The 22,703-nt window shown below is 43.1% G+C and overlaps 1 protein-coding gene and 1 pseudogene across 5 annotated transcripts in view; one reads left to right on the forward strand and one right to left on the reverse strand.

Annotated features, from left to right (window-relative positions):
• The window catches only part of TBC1D8 (TBC1 domain family member 8), a 112,816-nt gene that overhangs the window by 8,725 nt on the left and 81,388 nt on the right, over positions 1-22,703 (reverse strand). For 3 of the 5 annotated variants that reach the window (XM_086701350.1, XM_086701348.1, XM_086701346.1), the window contains 10 exons: positions 21,711-21,890; positions 20,169-20,319; positions 17,167-17,381; positions 16,132-16,249; positions 13,494-13,779; positions 12,617-12,746; positions 12,357-12,455; positions 11,593-11,661; positions 6,438-6,678; positions 5,827-5,892 (listed from right to left, as the gene is read on the reverse strand). In XM_086701350.1, coding sequence (XP_086557476.1) covers positions 5,827-5,892; positions 6,438-6,678; positions 11,593-11,661; positions 12,357-12,455; positions 12,617-12,746; positions 13,494-13,779; positions 16,132-16,249; positions 17,167-17,381; positions 20,169-20,319; positions 21,711-21,890 — 1,555 coding nt within the window. The remainder of the gene's footprint in view (positions 1-5,826; positions 5,893-6,437; positions 6,679-11,592; positions 11,662-12,356; positions 12,456-12,616; positions 12,747-13,493; positions 13,780-16,131; positions 16,250-17,166; positions 17,382-20,168; positions 20,320-21,710; positions 21,891-22,703) is intronic. The other 2 variants (XM_086701349.1, XM_086701347.1) reach the window with 1 other exon arrangement.
• Positions 19-7,293, forward strand: LOC147582566 (chromobox protein homolog 3 pseudogene; annotated as a pseudogene).

A 22,703-nucleotide genomic window follows, 5' to 3' on the forward strand; every position in this document is an offset into this window, starting at 1 on the left:
CCCAGGCGCCCCAACAAGACTCTTCTTTTACCTCCCTAGTGTGTGTGTTCCACCTTTACTCAAAAAGTTATGAGTTATGTGTTAAAATTAAATTTAAATTAAAAATACCTAAATGTATTGTGGATCTTTATGGCCTTAACAAATTGATACCTAAATAGGTTTTAGGTTGTGTGCATTATTAAGACTTTTCTTTCTTTGTGTCAAAAATTCCAATGTTAAATATAGGTAAGCGAAATAACATACATCAAATCTCAATTTGCACTTAATTAAAAATTTTAAATTTGGAGTCATATAATATAAATGTTACAATCCCATACATTCAAAAAGTTTTTGAAAAATTGATTTTCAAAAGCCATGAAGGTCTACAAATGTCTTTTAATGAACTAATAATTAAAACATGGCTTTTAGAAATAAACTTATAATTTTGAAACAACTTCAATATGAAGCTAGATCAAGAATCAAATATCAGCCTCAAATGATAATATCAAAAACCAGTAAGTTTAAAGATATATTACACTACGATCAAATGGGATTTATTCCCAGGATGCAAGGGCAGCTTAATGTTCCCAAATCAACGTGATACATCCTATCAAAAAGAGAAAGTATAAAAACCATATGATAATTTCAATAGTTGCAGAAAAAGCATTTGACAGAGTACAATATCCATTCATAATAAGAACTCTCAACTAGACCTAAAGTAGGTCTAGAGGGAACATACTTCAACATAATAAAGGCCTTATGAAAATATGAAAAACCCACAGCTAACATCATACTCTGGGGAAACACAGAGCTTTTCCCCCAAGGTCAGGGAAAAAACAAGGATGTCCACTCTCACCACTTTTACAACATAGTACTGGAAGTTCTAGCCACAGCAATCAAAAACAAAAAGAAATAAAAGGCATCCAAATCAGTAAGGATGAATACAAATTTTCACTATGTTTAGACGATATCATACTATATAGAGAAAACCCCAAAGGCCACCAAAAAACTACTAGAACTGATAAATGAATTCGGTAAAGTCACAGGATACAAAATCAGTATACAGAAATCTGCATTCCTATACATTGATAATAAAGCAGCAGAAAGTGAAATTAAGAAAACAATCCCCAGACCCGGGACCCAGAGCAGCTCACAGGTGGTAAACAATAGCTCTTCAAGTCTGCAATAAAAAATGGCCTCCAATAAAACTACATTGCAAAAAATGAGAAAGAAACAGAACGGAAAGAGTAAAAAAGAAGAGGCAGGGCCTGAAGAATTTGTGATGAGAATAGTACTGGACCGACGTGTAGTGAACAGGAAAGTGGAGTACTTCCTGAAGGGGAAGGGATTTACAGATGCTGACAATACTTGGGAACCTGCAGAAAATTTAGATTGTCCAGAGTTAACTGAAGCATTTCTTAATTCTCAAAAGCTGGTAAAGAAAAAGATGGCACAAAAAGAAAATCTTTATCTGACAGTGAATCTGATGATAGCAAGTCAAAGAAGAAAAGAGATGCTTTTGCCAAAGGTCTTGATCCCAAATGAATAATTGGTGCCACAGACGGCAGTGGAGATTTCATGTTTCTCATGAAATGGAAAGATTCAGATGAGGCAGGCTTGGTGCTGGCAAATCAAGAGGCAAATATGAAGTGTCCTCAGATTGTAATTGCTTTTTATGAAGACAGACTAACTTGGCATTCTTGTCCAGGAGATAAGCTCAGTAACTGTTTGCATTGTTTTTTATATACATTTATACATATGTAAAATCCGGGTCTTGGTTTTTTGATTTATTAGTGTGAAGAAATAACATTCTAATGAAAATCAAGTTTCACATGTTTGTTTTGAAGTAGTATTGGGGGGAGTTGTTGGGGGTTTTCCATCTATACCACTGGGTATTCTGGGCAAATGAAAGCTTCCTTTATCAGAAAGGAATATTTAAGAATATGGTATATTATTCCCCTGCTTTAGACAACACATTTTCTAAATGTTGGGGGAAATCTTCATAGTTGTTACTCAATCAGAACTTTTTGTTAACTCCTATATGCCTAAGTACCACTCTGGGTTTTTTTTGTTTATTTGGGTTTTTTTTGTGTGTATACTTAAAATACATATGTAAATGGGTTTTTTTTCCCTTCCTTTTTTTAACATTCCCCAAAATAAAAACAGCATTTTATAACCATGGATAAGCTCATGTTTCTGAGATGCCATCATTTTTAGCAACCTAAGAAATAAATTGTTTAAATTGACATTTTTCCTGAAGCCTTAACCTTTCAAATTTTGTAATTAACTGTGCTGTTTTAAAAAAAATGTAAGCAATTTAAATGGGACAATTTGAAAAGCCATATCAGAATTCATATCTACATTCGTACAAATGCAAGTTTATTTGCATGATCCCTGAAAGGAAAATTTTATCACTACCAACAGTTCCCCACCCAATGAGAAAACTAGACAAGTCCTGGTGTGTTTTAATTAATTAAGCTAAACTTAGTTAAGTGGACATTTAAAGCTTCCTTCTAGTGACCTTTTCCTTTTCAAGAAATTGAAATCCCTGTGCTGTACTAAGTGGTCATGATTCATGGAATCTTTAACACTTCGTTCATGGAAACCTAATCATAATCAGATGGTTAGAGATGTTGGCAATTTAGCACCTTCTGGAATAAATGGGGGGGACAAACGTCTGTAATCTAAATTCTTGACCTTTGTGTTCGTCTTTACCCCAACTCATTCCTTACATGTAAGCTTAATCTTCTCAGTATTTGAGTTACTGGTTCAGCAGAAACCAGGAGAAGCAGTACCTTTGTAGTCAGAATGTTATCCAACTGTATATTGTTTACTTTATTGTAAATACTGGTAAACAGTGGTCAATAGTTTTATATGCCTTAAAAAAAAAAAAGGAAAACAATCTCATTTACAATTGCATCAAAAATAAAAAGATACCTAGGAATAAATTTAACCAAGGAGGTGAAAGACTGGTACTCTGAAAACTATAAAACATTGATGAAAAAAATTTAAGACAACACAAAGAAATGGAAAGACATTCCATGCTCATAGGCTAGAAGAACAAATATTGTTAAAATGTCCATACTACCCAAAGCAATCTACAGATTTAATGCAATCCCTATCAAAATACCAAAGCGTTTTTCACAGAACTGGAACAAACAATCTTAAAATGTGTATGGAACCATAAATGACCCTGAACAACTAAAGCAATCTTGAAAAAGAAAAACTGGAGGTACCCAATTGCAGATTTCAAGTTATAGTACAAAGCTATAGTAATCAAAATAGTATGGTACTGGCACAAAAACAGACCCATAGGTCAATGGACAGAATAGAAAACCCAGAAATAAACCCACAATTATATGGTCGATTAATCTTCAACAAACGAGGAAAGAATATCCAATGGGAAAAAGACAGTCTCTTCAACAAATGGTGTTGGGAAAACTGGAGTATTTTCTTTCACCATACACAAAAATAAACTCAAAATGGATTAAAGACCTACAAGTGAGACATGAAACCATAAAAGTCCTTGAAGATAGCACAGGCAATAATTTCTCTGACGTCAGCCATAGAAACATTTTTCTAGATATGTATCCTCAGGCAAGGGAAACAAAAGCAGAAATAAACTGTTAGACTACATCAAAATAAAAAGCTTCTGTACAGCAAAGGAGAAACAATCAGCAAAAACAACAAAACAAAAGGCAACTTCTGGAATGGGAGAAGATATTTGCAAATGATGTAGCTGATAAAGGGTAAGTATCCAAAATATATAAAGAACTTACACAACACCCAAAAAACAAATAATCCATTAAAAATGAGCATAATAAATGAACAGAAATTTCTCCAATGAAGACATCCAGATGGCAAACAGGCACATCAAAAGGTGCTCAACATCATCATCATCATCAGGGAAATACAAATCAAACCTATAATGAGCTACCACCTCACATCTGTCAGAATGGCTAAAATCGACAACACAAGAAACAAGTGTTGATGAGGATGTGAAGAAAAAGGAACCCTTGTGCACTGTTGGTGGGAATGCAAACTGGTGCAGCCACTGTGGAAAACAGTATGGTGGTTCGTCAAAAAATTAAAAATAGAAGTATGATCCAGTAATCGCACTGCTGGGCATGTACCCTGAAAATACAGCAACACTAATTCAAAGGGATACATGCACCCCTATGGTATAGTAGCATTATCGACAACAACCAAATTATGGAAGCAACCCAAATGTCCCCTGACTGATGAATGGATAAAGATGTGATATATATATACACACACACACACACAATGGAATATTACTCAGCTATAAGAAAGAATGAAATCTTGCCATTTCAACAACATGGATGGAGTTAGAGAGTATAATACTAAGTGAAATAAGTCTGTCAGAGAAAGACAAGTACCATATGATTTCACGCATATGTGGAATTTAAGAAACAAAACAAACAAGCAAAGGGGGAAAAAAAGAGAAAACCAATAGACAGACTCTTAACTATAGAGAACAAACTCATGGGTGCCAGGAGTGGGGGAGGGAGATGGGTGAAATCTGTGATGGGGATTAAGGAGTGCACTTGTTGTGATGAGCACTGAGTAATGTATAGAAGTGTTGAATCACTATATTGTACACCTGAAACTAAAAACCCTATGTTAACTATACTGCAATAAAAATAAAACAACTTTAAAACACTTAAAAGATATTTAAAAAATGAGAACTCCATCATGACTATCTTTGCAACTTTTCTGTAAATTTAAAATTATCCCAAAATAAAATGCTTATTTAAAAATTAAGATGAAATAATGAAATACAATCAATCACATGTCCTATTTAGCAATACTAGATACAGATGATTGTGAAAAGAGTGACAGCAATGATAATAAGGGAATAATTATGCATGTCTTCTATGTTAGTAGGAATACATTTGTGAAAAATAAAGGCAAATTCAAGAACAAAAGTCACTAACTTATACTGGCATAAAAGGCAAAAAACTTCACTGATGCTAAGCCATTTGCAGTAAAATAATAATGAGCCTGTGGGGAGGTGGAGGAGGAGCTGGGTGGCTGCTACAGAATGTTCCCTGGGGATACTGTAGAGCATATATTATATGCCAGTTCAGTAATGGCTCACTTCAGGAAGTGTACCCAAAAACCCCACAAATTATGTCCACCCACATTTCCAACTTTTGTAGAGGTGTTAGTTGTAAAAGGCACCAGGATCTCATGGCCCTAAAAACACCCTTCCTAGTCTCCCTCGTTGGGATGTCCTGTCAGAGCCCCATCCAACACCAGAACCATATGGCCCTGGGTCCAGAAACCATCTTGGCATTACTAACCCACCTCTATGAGTTTCAAAAATCCAAGGAATACGTTACGGTTAAAGCCACGTAATACCCCATAGGTATCAAAACTGATTTCTTTGTTACTGGTTACCACTGCTTAAACTTGAGAGAAGCGGGGTCTTACCTGCTGGAAAAATGATACAGTCCTTCAAAAGAGTAGGCTAAAATAACCATCTATTAAGGCAACCAGGGTCTGCTGCCCCACACATTCCACAGACCAGCAGTTCCCAGCATGTTGTCTTCAGAACTAGTGAGTCGGAAACTCTGGAGTGGGGCCCAGGAACCAGTGTTTTAACAAGCCCTCCAGCTGATTCTGATGCATGCTGAAGTTTGGGAACCACTACCATAGGCCATACAGTACAGTACTGAAAATCTGTTACCAGTAACCCCAAACCAGAAACATCTGTGGACTCAAGTCTAAATGAAATTTTAAATGAGAACTTCAGAGTCATGCCCAAAGCTTCTCTGTGTCAAAGCAGAACAGAGCCTAAATTTTTTCCTTAGTATTTCTTACCTGGAGGGATATGAAGTCTATATAACAGCTTAATTTTCTCATTCATTTCTCCATTATACATAACATCTGCAAAAACAGAAAAGAGACTGAGTATATGCAAATGGTTAAAGTACATTTGTCATGACACAAACTCACTGTGGGGAGAGAACTTAGTAAGGTCAATACTTATTGACCCAATACCTCGTTGCCGCTATCCCCAGACACACTATGTTTGAAATGAAAATGTAAAAGGTAGCAATTGGTCACTATTGACCGGCAAGATAACCTCGTGAACTCTGGCCTCACACAGTCTGAAAGATTTTAATTTTTTGTGCAAGGCTTAGGAACGTGGCTCCTAACAAGCCACCACCACACCCTGGGTACCGGAGGAGAACAAGGGCAATGACCTTGTATGTTGACAGTGTGGGCCCTTCTCACCCTCCTTAAGGAAGCATAAAATTAGACATGAGAGGAGCCTGCAGAGTGGTTTCTAAAATCACAAAATCATGTCAGGCCCGTGCCCAAATACATTTCATCGTGTGGGTCTGCCTGCTCCACAGTCCACCTTGTCTTGTGTTCATGGACTCCCGTCCCAAATTAACTTGCCACGGTGAAGACCCACAGAGTCCTACCGAGACAGCTCACAAATGCTCTGAATTCGATCAGATGATCCATGTTGTCATCCAGGAGCCTGAAAGTCCTTTCAGCGAGGATCTCCGTGTGGGCCCCACAGGTCCAGGGCGAGACAAGCTGAAACAGGTGTGTAAACTGCCGGACGTCTATGCGGTACTGCTCTGCATAGGGCCTGCTGGGGTCATGGCGTGGGGCCACCGGCCTGGGCTGCTCCCAGTAGCAGCTCATCATGTGTTCTCTCTTAAAACAAGAGAGAGGGATCTTTGAGAGATGGTGGTCCCTGGAGGAGCCCGCACGCTTACAAGCCACGGTCCACACAGCCCTCTCTCAGGACTCACCTGGCCTTGGAAAATATGTATTGAATAAGCAATATTATAACACAAGTGAAAAAATTAAAGCACTTGCAATCTCATTACTCTAACCAGACATGTAAAACATTTCCCTTGTTACCTTCTTGTACTTCTTACCCACATGAATATGTAATTTTGACCTCTTTTTCTAAGGTTACTTTTTTCATGATGGCAAACTACACCTAACAAAATTTACCGTTTTAACCATTTTAACCATTTTTTCAGTGTGTACTTTAGCTGCCATAGTGTTAATTCTAGGAGACCTAATTTTTATTCTATTGTCTCATAAAATCACACCTGGAAATGACAAAGCGCTAACTAAACAAGTCTACAGAATACAGCAGAAACCAGTAGCATGGGTTGCCTGTCAGGAGGGAAAACGGGTGGGGACCCCAATGTAGAACCAAGTCCTTTTACTGCATACTTGCTTACAGGTTTTGAATTTTGAACCAAATGACTATATTAACAATTCAAAAAAACCAGAAAAAAAAAAAAGGGACTCAAAGTCTTAGGACTATACCAACAACTACAGCAATCAAAACTGGCCCTGTCCCTGAGGCTCGCCTCTTTAGGACCATCTTTTACACCCATATGAAATCACCTCCTGGGGCATCTCGACTCATAGAAATGGCTCCCAGTAACTGCAGGGTTCTTCACAATTTCACTGCCCTCCACCTGTAAGAGTGGCACAGACACAAGTGTGGATGCTGTAGTACGCAAGCACATATCCTTGGATGAAAACCAAAATGCCATTTCTAATTTTACTGTTGTGTTGGTTGGCAGCCGAATTCTTCAAATAGTCTTTGTAGAATTGTGAAAGATGCCACAGGAACTTTTCAGTGTGAAACAAAGGTCTAATGAATTTCCATTCCTAAAAGCCCCAGACATACTATGAAATTCCATGTACATTTGTGCATCCTGTGATGCTAAACACCCACAGAATCCTGCCAAGAAAACAATTACAATAAGCAAACCAAGGACTTGGCACTGTTGGACCTCATTAGTGGAACTGAATTTTGAAAAAATCAAAAACACTTTAGCAATACAGGCTACAGTTTGGTTTGTGTATCCCTGACGAACTCATCCTACAGAAACTGCAGCACCGGTGTCCAGATAAAGGCACAGAGAGCTCAGGGCAGCAGTTTATAAAGCAGCAAAAAACTGGAAACTTCAATGCCTCTCGATAGGTAAATGGTTAAGTAAATTATGGTTCAACCCTACGGTGAAACTGTACAGCTATTTTAAAAAATTTTTTAATGTTTTTATTTATGTTTGAGAGAGACAGAGACAGTGTGAGTGGGGGAGGGGGAAAGAGGGAGACACAGACTCCAAAACAGGTTCCAGACTCTGAGCTGTCAGCACAGAGAGCCCAATGTGAGGCTCGCACTCACGAACTGTGAGATCATGACCTGAGCTGGTGGGATGCTAAACTGAGCCACCCATGTGCTCCACAACTATACAGCTATTTTTTACATGAGAAAAGATCTGTATATTATCTATAAAAATATCCATGATAAAAAAACTGCAGGCTAACATGTAGCATAATCTGTTATGTGTGGGAAAAAATGTGTGTGTGTGTGTGTGTGTGTGTGTGTGTGAGAGAGAGAGAGAGAGAGAGAGAGAGAGAGAGAGAGAGAGAGAGAGACAGAGACATAGTATAAAAGGGAAAAAAAATCAGGAAAGATACTCACCAATTTGTTAATAGGAATTACCTGTACAAGGGTAGGACTGCAGGTGGAGACAGGATGAGACCCTTTCATTTTTGCTTAAAAGTTTCTTCTTTTTTTTTTTTTTTTTTATGGGAAGAATAGGTATAATTTTATTTTCTTTGTTTTGTGATTTTTAATTAAAAGTTGAAAATAAGTCTTAACCAGAATATGGGAGCAAGCAAAATATTAAAGAGACCAAATAAACTTTTAAAAGTTTATTTATTTTGAGTAAGAAAGAGCAAGAGCAAGGGGGTGGGCAGAGAGAGAGAGAGAGAGAGAGAGAGAGAGAGAGAGAGAGGGAGGGAGGGAGAATCTCAAGCAGACTCTATGCTGCCAGTGCAGAGCCCACTATGGGGCTCAAACCCACAAATCAGGAGATCATGACCTGAGCCAAAATTAAATTTTGGCTCCCAAATATTATTAAACAGCCTGATAATTCATTCAAGAGTGAATGAATTTAACAGATCATTAATAAGAGCAGGTTTATGGAATACATAAATAACTGTTTTTCAGGTCTTTGGTGTTTCCAGAAATATTCTGTGACACCAAGTTTGTATTATATTGTTCACATCTTACTGGGGTAAGATTAATGATACTGTTCTCAATTTGAGAGAATAGGAGACAGACATCACAAATCTGAATTTATATAATTTGAAAGACTGCTTTACAACACGGATGGACCATGAAGGCATGATGCGAAGTGAAATAAATCAGGCAGGAAAAAAAAGAAAAATATTGTATTGATCTCAATCTTATGTGGAATCTAAAAACAAAATGCCAAACTCGAAAAAAGAAATCAGACTTGTGGTTCTCCGAGGCTGGGGTGAGGAGTGGGGGAACTGGGTGAAGTGGCCAGAAGGTACAAATTTCCAGTTATAAGAAGCACTAGGGATGTAATGTATGACGTGACGACTATAGTTAAGGGCTATATAGTATACTTGAAAGTTGCTAAGAGAGTGGATCCCAAAGTTCTCATCATAAGGAAAAATAATTCTTAAGCTTACTGTAGTAATCACCTGACAATATACGTAAGTCAAGTCGTCATGCTGCATGCTTTAAACTTACAGTGCTGGATGCTGGTCATATCAATAAAACTAAAAGAAAAAAACTGCATTCAAACCTTAAAAAACTGCTTTAAATTACCAATAAAAATAGATTTCATTAAGTATCAACCACATGGTTCATCTTGAATAGGAAAGAGTATGTAATGAAGACAGTCAGAGCTACTGCTTGTTAACACAGAAGGATCATGCCCATTCATTCCAGGCTTAGGGAAGGATGCAGTGAAGTTATGGAACAGACTCCTTATTAATAACCTATCATGTATTTATAAAGCAATGGAAGGGTATCTCTAGGTGAACCTTTCCCTGAGAAAATGAAATTCTGACTGAAAAGACCAGAGGTGTATGTAAAACCCAACTAGAGAACATTATACCCCACACAGTACTTAGGCAAGTATTATGACACATGACGTCGGGCTATGAAAGCCAAGGGAATTCAGAGAAGGCCAGAAGCATGGAGAGAAAGGACAGTCTGACAGGGCTCTTATGTGGTGGGGCACATGCAGACTCTGGGCCCAGAAGCACTGGAGCGAGTACATAAAAGTGCTGTACAACGCAATCAGACACCATGATTATCATGCTATTTTCCTGCAATTTCCTTTGGAAGTGTATCTTAAAAAATATTTTGTATTTATAGTTCTTAAGTTTCTATTTGTAGTTAGTCCTAAGAGTTGGAAAGCTAACTACAAATAAAATTTCATTAAGTACCAAACACATCGTTCACAGGAAAGACAGAAATAGGAAAACAGCTCTACCTTCTTTAAATACTCTTTGTATTAAAGATGAACATGGCTAGTATTTAATGACTTTTACTCATTTAAACCAGTCTTTTAAATTCTATAAATTCAGATTTGTGTCAGGTCTTAGACTGAGAACAGTTAGCCTTAAATAAACGAAATACTTTCACGCTAAACAACACACTTGTCTACCTGTCTTTATGTTTCTAGTATTCCCTATTTTTCCTCCTCGAAAGTCGAAGAGAGGTGGGGGCTTGGGACACCAGTAACCTTTGACTTCATATTTTCTCTTCTCAACAGAGGAAACTATCAAACTTGAAGACAGGGGATGTTCATAGAAGACACGGATCTGAGAAGTCCTCCCTATACATCCTGCTCACTAGGAACGAGGGTGCCAGGACTCTAGGCCAACAGCCATTTCAGTGACTGCAGGCAAATATGCCACGACAGATGTGCACAAGGTTCAGACCACCTCTACTGCTCTGCTTAGAAGCACCTGACGTGTAGCTTAGTACTATTTCCATCAGTTTGACAATCTGAGTTCAGGAAGGACAGCAGCTCAGAGTCCCCACCAGGAAGGGTTCTGGAAGCCAGACTCCAGACTTGCTTCCTCCAACTGTCCTTTCTCCCCCTTCACTGCCATAGTGTCAGGTGTGGGTCACCTAAATCCTGCCTGTCTTCCCCATTTTCATCTGCTGTTTCAAGCAAGGACAGTTCTAGCAGGGTTATGGAAAATTTTCTCTGCTGCGTGATTTAAGTAGCAAGATCTGGATATCTACCTCAATATCCAAATATTAGAAATACGGTTTAGTATATTTAGTATCGTCAATGATAGACTCTAAGGTCATTTTAAAATGAGTAAGACTATGTGGCAACATGGAAAAGTGCTAGTAAGAGTATCAAGGGCAAGTCAAGTATAAAGTAACGTGCTCTTAAAGCCAAATATCAAAATATGTCAACATGTATTACGGATGGGAGTAGGAGTCATTACAAAGCATAGGAGGTGGTGATGATAGTAATGGTCACTGTTCCACGTACTCAGGCCTGGGAACTCCATGGAGAACCGTGAAGAATGGGTTACCGGCACCCAAGGCCCTCGGCAGAGCACAGCTCTCGTGTGTGAGCCGCAGGCAGGCGAGGAGAAGATGGAGCCAGCAAGTGGGGCAGCTCCGGCCTCTGCTGCCACTGAACAGGCGCGTGGCAGACTCCGCAGCTTCCACGTGCTCACCCACCCACCCCGGCAGGCCAACAACATGGGCTTGGCCTTTCACTCCCCCATTTGCCCAGAGTTTCCTACCTTGAATAAGTCATAGAGTTCTTCCAGGTCTTCAGGAAGAATGGAGACTTCTGGGGTAACAACGCGGAGCTTGAAAGAAGAATGAACAGCAATGGAGTGAGTTCTGTGCCAGCACCTAGGAGGATCGGAGGCACAGGGGGCTCTTCTTGCTCGTAGGGGGGCGAGGGGACGCCAGGCGCCAGTCCTGTCTACCAGAGCAGCCTGTTCCTCTCTGACGCAAAGATCACCATATGGTAACTTTCTCAAGGTGTTTACCCTCAACCTTTCCAATTCACACATCAGTGCCTCAGGACAAATGTGTAGGTTCTGACAGAAGTCAAACTCTAGCAAAGACGGGGCTTGGGCAGGAAGTTCCGCCTGAATAACAACAAACACTGCAGGCCTTCTGTGCTAGGCATTTTATATATCAGACTTCATTTAATCCCAGATGCTGGGTATTAGTATCCTCATTTTACAACCGGGTAAGCTGGGGCTCACGGTGGTTAAACTGCTCACAGTCTGACTTGAGAACCTCTGCTGTTTCTATACCAGGTCATTCTAATTCAATGGGGGGTGGGTACAAAGCTGGCATTAAGTTTATGTATTTCTTTTTAGTAATCTCTACACCTAATGTGGGGCTTGAACTCATGACCCTGAGATCAAGAGTTGCAGGCTCTTCTCACTGAGCCAGGCAGGCACCCCAAAAGCTGGCATTCTTATGAGACCAACAGGAGACCAGAGCCCAGGTTAGTGCCTGACTGCCATTCTGATAACCCTTGACTCACCACATTCTGCTTTGTGGTATCTTCATGGCCTTGGAGAACCCTGATCCTGTGCTTACAGCGCAGGTGCTCAATCTGCTCCACAGACTGGTCTCCAAATTTCTGCAGAGAAACAGAGAGTCACTCATGCACAGAATCCCTTTTTGCATACAAACAGAGGAAAGTAGTAGTAGTCAGGGAACCTCCCTCAAAACCCACCTGAGCAACCCACTTGAGCAAGTTTCCAAGAGGGCGAGGGTGGGGATGGGGCCAGGTCCAGTTACCTCATAGGAGTCCCGGATCAGGTCGGCAATGTCAGTCACAGGGTAGGGCTCCTGGTCATCAGAGAAAAAGGCATGGTGGCTGCCGACTGAGGGTCCAGGGCTGTCCTCATTCTTAATGTGATCTAGAAACCTGAGCACACAACCCACCTTTGAAGCACTGGTTTCCCCTCTCACCTGAGCACCACACCACACCCACTACCTTCACAGGGGCCGTGAGACATCTCAGAGCACTTTCAAACAGAGTTCATTTGTCTTCAAACACTGGGAGGAGGGCAAGGTAGCAACCACTGTGCTCCTTTAGAGAAAAGGAGACATCCCTAATGCCAGACTTGTTGATCTGGGCTCCATGGGTGGGTTTGCAGAGATCGGGAACTCTCTGGAAGTCAATACAAAGTTCTGTGCATACATGCAATTGCAAGCTTCCACAGCGTTCCGAAAGGGAAACTCTCATCTGTCTTTCACCTTGCCCTCAGCTCCAAGAAACCCAGATTCCAGTCGTCAGCCTCATGGGGCTTTTCTTTCACTGTAACACACCAGCCCCTGCACATCAAATGTCTGAAACCTCCAGCTAGCTGCGTGAGACCACCATTTCCTAGTGCCCACCTGCCCCATTCAAGGCCACTCTGAGTGTGTATCTCCTCAGAGAAAAGCGCTGAGAGCCCACTCTCCTCCTGTACCCTCTCACTAGCTGGAGAGGAGTGGGGAAGATGGCGCTTTTCACCACACACAGCCAACAGTGCCACCTGATAGGATGACAAGTGGCAGAGTGGAAGGAAAAATTCCACAATGACGGCCCTGCTGGGCACCTGCTGCTGCCTTTACCCATCATCTGTCTGGCAGAGCCCTCGGCTGCCTGCCTCACCCCCCATGAGCCCACCTGCTGAGGACCATGAGGGCCTGGCCATCGTCCTTGCTGCTGCACAGGCCCTCAGCGTTGGCTTCCAGCACGGCCAGCCCCAGCTGGAAAATGGCTTTGATCCCATCGTAGAAGAAGCAATCCACAACGCTCACTGCGCTCTCCAGAGGCATAATGCTGAGGAACAGAGTCAGGAACCACGAGAGAGAGATGGACGCTAGGGCTGAGAGGTCGTTCATGTGCTCCGCCAGCTCGGGGAGGTGCTCCTTGATGAGCTCCTCAAAGACTGACTGGTCTACCTGGGCCCCTGGAAAAGGCAGGCCATGGAGACTTGGTTGGGCAGGGAGTCACACTTTCTAAAGTTAGCCTGAAACTGAAACTAATCTGAGATGATCAGAACAATGAAACCAAACTGGAGTCCAGAAAAGGACTCACACCTGATTTTTGACATTGACTAGGGTAATTCATTGGGGATAGTATTTTCACAAAATAACGCTCAATCAGAGGATACCTGTGTGGGGGAGGGAGGAAGGGGGTGGGAACCTCGAGTTCTACTTCACATCATACAAGAAAATACATCTGAAATGTGTCACAGACCTAAATATAAGAGCTAATACTATAAAGCTTCTCAAGGAAAATAGAGGAAAAAGGCAAAATTTCTTAGGACACAAAAAAGCACTAGCCACAGAAAAAGTTATAAATTGGACTTCATGAAAATTAAAGACTGGTGTTCTTCAAAAAACAATAAAATAATAATACAAACTGTGAACTCAGAAAATATTTGTAATACATGTAAATATTTGTAATACCTGACAAAGGTCTTGTATTCAAAACAACAACTCTTGCAACTTAGTCATCAATAACCAATTTTTCTTTAAATAGGCAAAAGATGTAAGGAGACAATAAACAAATGGCCAGGAAGCACAGAAAAATATGTTGAAGATCCTTAATCAAAGAAAGGCAAATTAAAGCCTCCATGACAGATCCCTTCTTACCCACTAGAATGGCAAAAATTAAAAAGACAATTCCAAGGACTAACAGGGATGTGGAGCAGCTAGAACTTCTACATTGCTGGTGTGAGATGTGTGACTACAGAATATCTTGCTTTGAAAAACAGTTTCTTACAAAATTAAAAATACATCTAACCTGGGACCTAGCAATTCTACTCCTAGGTAAATACTCCAGAAAACAGACAAACTTTATTCACAAAGAGACTTCTACAGGAATGTGTATTGCAACTTTACTTACAATAAAAAACCTGGAAGCAACTCAAATCTCTACTAACAGATGACTGGATAAACAAATCATGGTATAAATGTACAGTGAAGGGCTACTCGGCAATAGGAAGGAACAAATTACTGATGCACCAACAACCTCATGTTATACAAAGGAAGCCAGACACAAAAGAGATTACATTCTCTGTCATTACATTTATACCAAGTTCAAGAATGGGTTGAACTAATCCGTGGTGATGGAAATCAGTATCCTGCCACAGGTGGGGAAGGGGCAGAAGGGAACTTTGTGGGTTATGGAAATACTCCACCCTGCACTGGGTGGTGGTCACACAGTGTGCACATTATCACTGACAGTCTGCTGGTCACCGAGGAGTATGAACTGTGCCATTGCAACACCATCAACAGATGACCGCTTTGGCAACTTGCCTCCCGATGTCCCTGAGGTCTGATGAATCTGTACTACCATGTACAAGGTTAAACTGCCTCCCACAACATAAAGTACAAAGGGGAGCACTCAGGCACATGAAGGGAACCAGGAAAGACGGTCTAAAGTGTACCGAAAGACCACTAAAAGGCACCAAGTGGTCACCTCCTTCCCAGCTAACCCCCCCCTTTACTCTCAGTGGTCATCACATTCCCTCAGGTCTTTGGATACCAGTCTTCAGAAAGCATCTTCTTCCTGCCTTGCTCCTACATCCAGTCCTTTGCCAAATTCTGTCTCAAATTCGTTCTTTTGTTTCTGTTCTCACAGCTGCCACCCTAATATTAGGCCACCTCCAGAAAGGGTATCTAAGAGTATCACCAAGCAGAGGCAATTTTTCTGTCACTTGTCCACTAGGAGGTGCTGGACCACAAAATAATGCAAGTTCAAATCAGCCATAAGAAGAAAAGAAGGTATCAAGTGTGTGCCTGAGAGCTGTGGGGTCACGGGTCTGCCCAGAGCCCAGCAGCAACAAATGGACCTTCTCACTATCAGCATATGCAAGTGGTGGGGGTACGGGGGCGTTTCCAAGTGTGCCCTTCAGGTCCAGCCTCGAGGGTCGCCAGCACTGCTCCATGTGCCTCCTCTCCTCGGGGCGAAAGGGGTCGTCTGTCTGCATGAGCTCCTTGGATACTGAGAGGAAGACCACCCTCCGCTTCCAGGCCACAAGGAAAAACCTCTCTGGTTTTCACTCTTCAACTTGTTTCCTGAGCCTAAGAAATTTTCTTTTCAGGTTACCTCACTACACCATTTTGCTAGAATAGTGCAGAGAATTACACCGGTTAGTTGTGCAAATTCAAGAGCCAAGCAGGGTTTGTACAGAGACCAGCTGAGCAGCACAGGGGATTTTTTACTGAGAACTGATGACACATGTCTTGGCCCAGGCTCTGTCCCTACTCCCCAAGCACAGAGGACGAGGAGGAAGGGGAAGGAGGCACATTACCAATGACTCGGTGGTTGAAGTAGTCGGGGAGCATCCGCTCACACACAGCAACCAGCAGCCAGAAGGCCTCCTCCTCCTTGGCATACAGCAGCAAAACGGAGGTCAGGATGTTCATGGACTGCTCGGGTTCACAGAGGAGGGGACGGTTAGTGACCAGGCCACACAGATACTAAAAACCACACAAGTCAGACTGCAGATGAGAGACCCAGGGCAGCCCAACCACACTGACACTCATGAGGTGGAATGATCACATTATCAACATGGTCCCCACAAGACACACCAGGCTGAGTGACCAGCCATCGTCCCGTTACTGTCCCCATCTAGTAATGCTGAGCCTCAGGCTCAGGTCAAATCCAACCATTCTGTATGTTCAAACACACACAAGACATTCACACACTGATTTTGCTTATTTACAGGAAAACAAAGTTTAAAGTCTTCTATTTTCAAATATCAGAAACGCCTCTAACCCCATCTCATGCTGGGGCCGGAGGGAGGGTGTTTTAATTTACTGAGTTTTATTTTGTGCTTCTTTACCACATCCCTGAGTAAACTTCCCGAGCAAACTCAGCAACTGCTCCGAGGACGTCTTACCTCCACTTGTGCTTCCTGAAGGAAAGGGACTGACCCCAAACATCTTTTTCCTCCCCAAATGGCACTGATATTTTTTTAAATAATCCCCACAACTTCTGTAGAGATCTAGAAAAATAAAGCTCCACAGAAGGGTTATCAGTGCCGTCCTACAGCGGAGGCCTGGAGGGGTGGTGGAGACAATCTGTCCTACCGTGGACAGCAACTCAGCATGTGCACTGCTCTTTGCTCCAAGCAAAGTTTCTAATTTCAAGTAATCAGCCTGTTTGACTATATGAAGATGATTCCTTCAGCCTTATTTGATACATTCTTTCAGGGAAGGGACGAAGCACAGAGCCCTCACAGAACAGTCAGTACCAGACAGCCAAGAACACCAGGAGCTGAAGCCCAGCAGATCAACACAAGACATGGACTCAACACAAGACTGCTCCTCACTGCACGCCTCACCTGGCAGTACCCAATTTTAGGGTTCCGGTGGGCATAAGCCGTCAGGACTCTCCTCAAAGCAGCAATTCCGGTTTCATTTTGGAAGGCGGGGTGCTCTGGTAAGGAACGGTGCAGGTCCCGTTCTATCTCCTCCGTCACCAGGCAACATTTTCCCATGGACTCCTCCACCAGATTACCATAGTAACCAGGATGCGAGGCGAGATCAGTTACGGCATCTGACGATTTAAAAGTAATTTTTCAAGGGGGTGGATTACCAGGATAGAATCAACATGGGGAGGGGGCTTGTCCTGCCGGAAGACCTCAATGGGGTCTCATTACTTGAGGGACATAAAATATTTTGAGACCACACACAACCAAAAGGACTTCATTTCTGCCAAAAACAAAGAAAGAAAGAAAATGAAATAATGTGGCTTTTCTAAGAATAACCTTACATAGAGGGAAACAGCTCATACTAGAAATAACTGTATTAATATGTTTTTAATAAGTTGTATTCTCTCGTAACAGGAAGAGTGGATATGTGGGTGTATTCATACATACAGATGTACACACAATTTTCATATGTTAACTCAACAATAAATTACTGAGCATGTATGTGTGAAACATGTACAATTATGCTTAAGTAATCACACAATTATCAAGGAGCCAACAAGCCAACAACAAGAAAGTCTGAGGCCGGGATCATGATGTGCAGGTCGACCAAGCATAGCCCACCTACTGCTGAGCTCCCACCCAAGCCTCTGACAGGCAGATGACATCAGGGGTGAGGCATCCATAACACATGAGGATCCCATTCCCTTATCAGCCAGCACCAGGGCACCTGTGCTTCCAGCCAATGGTCCTGCTTGGGCGCTAGCGGCAGGTGGGGCTCCAGTCCTGAGACCAGCCCCACACAGGGAGGTCCCAGGAGAGCAGGGCAAGCAGAAAGGGCCCAGTTCTGCCTTTAAATGCTAGGTAAGGTTTTTTACTTCTGACTGGGTTTAGTATACTATGCTCCTCAACTCTCCCATCTGCTGTGATTCCCATCACATCTGATAAACAACCATTACGGCACTCCCCTGTCATCAATGCTTAATACTAACAGCTGTCACTCATTACGCAACAGCCTAAACACCACAGCAATCTTTTTGTCAACACTACTGCTTGAAAGGAAAGACAGCCCTTTATGAACTAGCCTTTTTTTTTTTTTTAATAAAACGTGTGTGTATTTTCATTAAAGAGGCAGACGATAAGCCGGTGGCATTAACAGGTGTCACTCATTGGGTGGTAAGATTATGAGTCATGTTACTTTCTTTGCTCGTTCCTCTCTATTTTCTTTCCAACTCTGAGTAGGGGTTGTTTTTATTAGATACAAAAATAGAGAAGGCATTTTTTAATTTTAAAAAGGCCTGTCTTTGGTGGGCAGCTGCAGAAACAAGGCAACAGGTGGGGGGGCTCAGAATGTGAGACAAGGTAAGCAGTGGTAGCAGACCTATCAATAAATGCCAGCAAGTAGGTCAGAAAGCAGGAAATGTGCATCTGGGCACCCAGGGCTGGAGAGGGGATGGGCTTGGTTATTTGGGGGAGAGACTGGGAAGAAGGAAGACAGTAAGGTGGGGTGAGAGTCAGCATGAAGCTGACATGAGGGAAGAATATAAGAAATGTGCAGGGAGGGGCTCCAGGGTGGCTCAGTCGGTTAAGCTCCCGACTTCAGGTCATGATCTCAGTTTGTGAGTTTGAGCCCCACATCAAGCTCTGCACTGACAGTGCGGGGCCTGTTTGGGATTCTCTCCGCCCGCAACTCAATCTCTCTCTGCCCCTCCCTCCCTCCCTCCCTCTCTCTCTCTCTCTCTCAAAATAAAAAAAATAAACTTGTAACAACAACAAAAAAAGTGTACAGGGAAAGTACAGGTGCCCAGGCTCGGCCTCTGGGAGGCCCATGCTGACCTGAGAGCAGCAAGGCCACTGAAGGAAAGGGGACCTCCTCACCATGCCTCCCACTGCACCCTGAAAGGAGCAGCTAAGTCACACCCCTGGACAATAGGGCCTTCCCTTCCTGCCCGCAGGGCCCCACCTCCTCTATCGAGCCAGATGAAACAGCCACACTCAATGCAGAGAAAGACAAACGCCTGCTCAGCCTGTCTCTGGAGAAGTTGGTCCCTGTCTCTGCGCACCCATCAGTGAGTGTCACCAAACAGCACCTGGGGCCTGAGGCCAGACAAGGCCATCACTGAATGGGTCAAGTGGTATAAGAGGAAGACGTGGGCAGAAGAAAAAATGTCCACAATTGTACCTCTTAGGGACCCTGTGTGTCTTCAACAGACAAGGGACCAATAGAAAGTATGCTGGCGGTTGGGGGGGGGGGGGGGGCGCGCCTGGGTGGCTCAGTCGGTTAAGCGTCCGACTTCAGCTCAGGTCACGATCTCACCTCAGGTCACGATCTCACGGTCCGTGAGTTCGAGCCCCGTGTCGGGCTCTGGGCTGATGGCTCGGAGCCTGGGGCCTGCTTCCGATTCTGTGTTTCCCTCTCTCTCTGCCCCTCCCCCGTTCATGCTGTGTCTCTCTCTGTCTCAAAAATAAATAAATGTTAAAGAAAAAATAAAAAAAAAAAAAGTATGCTGGGGGATTTATTTGAATGCCACTGCAAGTGAACAACATACACAGATTTTTGTTTGTTTAGTGTATTTCAGAATGCATGCCCTAGAGAGATACTTCCCTTCTAGAAGGTTCTTTACAGAATTCTCAGGACTAGGTATAGACTCAACATTACTTTTAAAAGAAAGGAGGTCACTTCAGCCAGATCTCACATTGACCAAGGAGAACATCGCAGCCCAGGGGTCTCAGGCAACTTGACCCAGGTCCCACAAGTAACACAGTAAGAGTGCTGAAGTTCTGGGCTGGGAACATCACAGAAAGAATCTAAAGATGGATGACTTGCCTGCACACACACATTGTTCAGATCTGGGCCTCTGTTCCTGTTCTGCTCCAGAAAGAACTTTTGGCCTCAAAATACCAGAAACACTTACCTGAGAAAAGCAGCCAGAGTTTGCCACGTAAAGACTCAGGGATCCCCATGGCTACAAGCTTCCGGATCTTCTCTGTGCGAAACATACACACGGTTCTGCCATATTCCACAAAGTGGTCATTCCACAGGCTTATTTTTATCTGCTCCCTGGACTGCAAATGGAAACTTTGTTAATGTACAAAGAAGCCCGTCCATATCTTCCACTACAGCCCATCCAGAATGCATAGCAGAGGGATGTTGCCTCTGTTAACAGAGGAACCAACAGTAATGGGCAACTGGGTCAGCAAATATTTTTGAAACACTTCCAGGCACAGAGGATGTAAAGATGAATAACAGAGTACCAGCCCTTGTGGAGTTCAGAGCCCAGCAGGAGGGTTTACACAAATAAAATGCCATTTTCTTGGCAAAGTTGATCGTAAGAATATGTTTGTACAAACACTCAAGTCGCCCAAAGCAGATAGGAGGGAGGGGTGGGAGTGGGGGACGTTAGGGAAGCTTCTCAGGATGTTGACAGCAAGCCAGCTGCTGAAACACAGGTCAGCTCAGAGGGCAAATGAGGGCAAGAGGTGGGTGGGGATCCTAATTTACCCTGAACTCTGCCACAACCAGAAGAAAAACTGAAACCTAAAAAAATTACATTGTTCTCATCAGAAACAAGAAAGATACCATTTCTCTAAGCAACTAAAAATCCTTTAAAATCATCTGTAGATGGGGGTGTCTGGGTAGCTCCATCCGATGAGCATCTGACTCTTGATTTCAGCTCAGGTCATGATCTCATGCTTTGTGGTTTGAGCCCCTTGTCAGGCTCTGTGCAGACAGTGTGGAGCCTGCTTGGGATTCTCTCTCTCCCCCTCTCTCTCTCTGCCCCAACCCTGCTTGCACGTACGTGCTCTGTCGCACTCACACTCTCTCTCAAAATAAATAAACTTAAAAAAAAATTATCCCTAGATGGCCTTTTAAGCAAGACTTCCATAGATACCCCTGGCACATGGGTCCCAACGCAGCTTCCTTCTAGCCATCATATCTTTTAAGAGTACAATTTCTAGCCCATTCACCCTATTGTATGTAACCTTGCCCTTACATTCTCCCTACAAAGAGGATGAGTATAAATAAATGTAATAGAAATATCTTCAGTCCAGTAAAACTACAGTATAGGAGACCTTTTGTTCCAGGAGAGAAACAAGAAACGTTGTAAAAGGAACCCACACAGACACCACTGGGTAAGAAGAGAAACACTCGTTCTGTATCTGCAAGAACCCACAGAGGACAGCACTGATGGCTCTACAGGTCACATGGCCAAGAGTTTCGTCAAAGAGCCACTTAATAGGGCAGGTAGGAAAGTCATTGCCCTTGGTCATTTGACCACATCCTCCATGTATCCAGATGTGCCCAGGCAACTGGAATCAGCTGACCCCCTCCCACTACTGCCAAAGAGGAAGAGGGAGGGGCGCTAGCCGCTGGGGCTGCACGGCCACCCGCACCACACCTGCTCTCCCGAGGCCTGCGGGGTTGGGGCTCAAGAAGGCAGAGCCATGCCACCCACCATTCGCAAGTCGGGGCTCTGGCTGCCCGACTGCTGGAAGACAGATATCAGGGCCTCGGGGTGCAGGCGCGGGCTCTTCTCTTTTTCACTTTCCTCACTATTTTGAGAGGACACCATTTCAAGATCTCCAAACTTGTGGTCACCGCACATGCTTGTTGAATGAAACATAGGTGAAGTCTGCTGGAAAGAAAAAAGGAGGGGAGCCAAAAGAAAGTCACCGCTTTACCTACGGAAGAGTCTTTGTTTTGCCTTTGGAGGCATGAAGATAACATACTTAAACATGCCTATTAATGACTCAAGGGAAACAGACTAACATTAGACCCAACAGATTTGATCCTCATTGTGCTTTCCCAGTAAGGCTGTTCACACACACCCAGCATGGGTCCAACAGGGAGCCAGCCAAGCACCACTTCTTGTATGCTTCCAGAACTGAGGATGTCAATCTTCAAAAAACAACTCTACGGTACGGAGAGACTATCTCCTTTCCTCCCTCTCACTGCGTGGGTAAGAAGCAGTCAAGCAAGAGAGGGACAGGCGTGTAACAACAGGAGACAAGGCCCCAGCAGATCCGGGTCTGTTTTACAGCTGTCCAACCTTAAGGACAATGTAACTTCTCTTTTAACAAGTTACATCCGCCCCCAAATAACATCCAAAGTCAGGTGGGGGGCACTGACCCTTCCAACCTGTGAGGGGTTTGTTCACTAACCTGCGGGTCAATTCCCCAATCAAACCCTCCAACCTGTGAGTGGTGCCCTGTCAATCCCTTTGCCATATGGGTGTCTCCCACCAACCTAACATACGGAGGGGTGCCCATCAGATCCACTCACCTCTGCTGAGGGGTGCCCTATGAACCCCTGTAACCTGTGAACAGGGGGCCCCGTTAGCCCCTCCAACCGCTCATCTGCATGGGGCACCCTCGGACCTGTGTAGCACCCACTCAGGATCCCTCGAGTATCAGAAGCGATACAGTGTCTGGTACACAGGTCCAGTCAT

The sequence above is a fragment of the Puma concolor genome, chromosome A3 (genome assembly GCF_028749965.1).
Source record: "Puma concolor isolate L17-30 chromosome A3, mPumCon1.1.hap2, whole genome shotgun sequence".
In the NCBI taxonomy this organism is placed as follows: domain Eukaryota; kingdom Metazoa; phylum Chordata; class Mammalia; order Carnivora; family Felidae; genus Puma; species Puma concolor.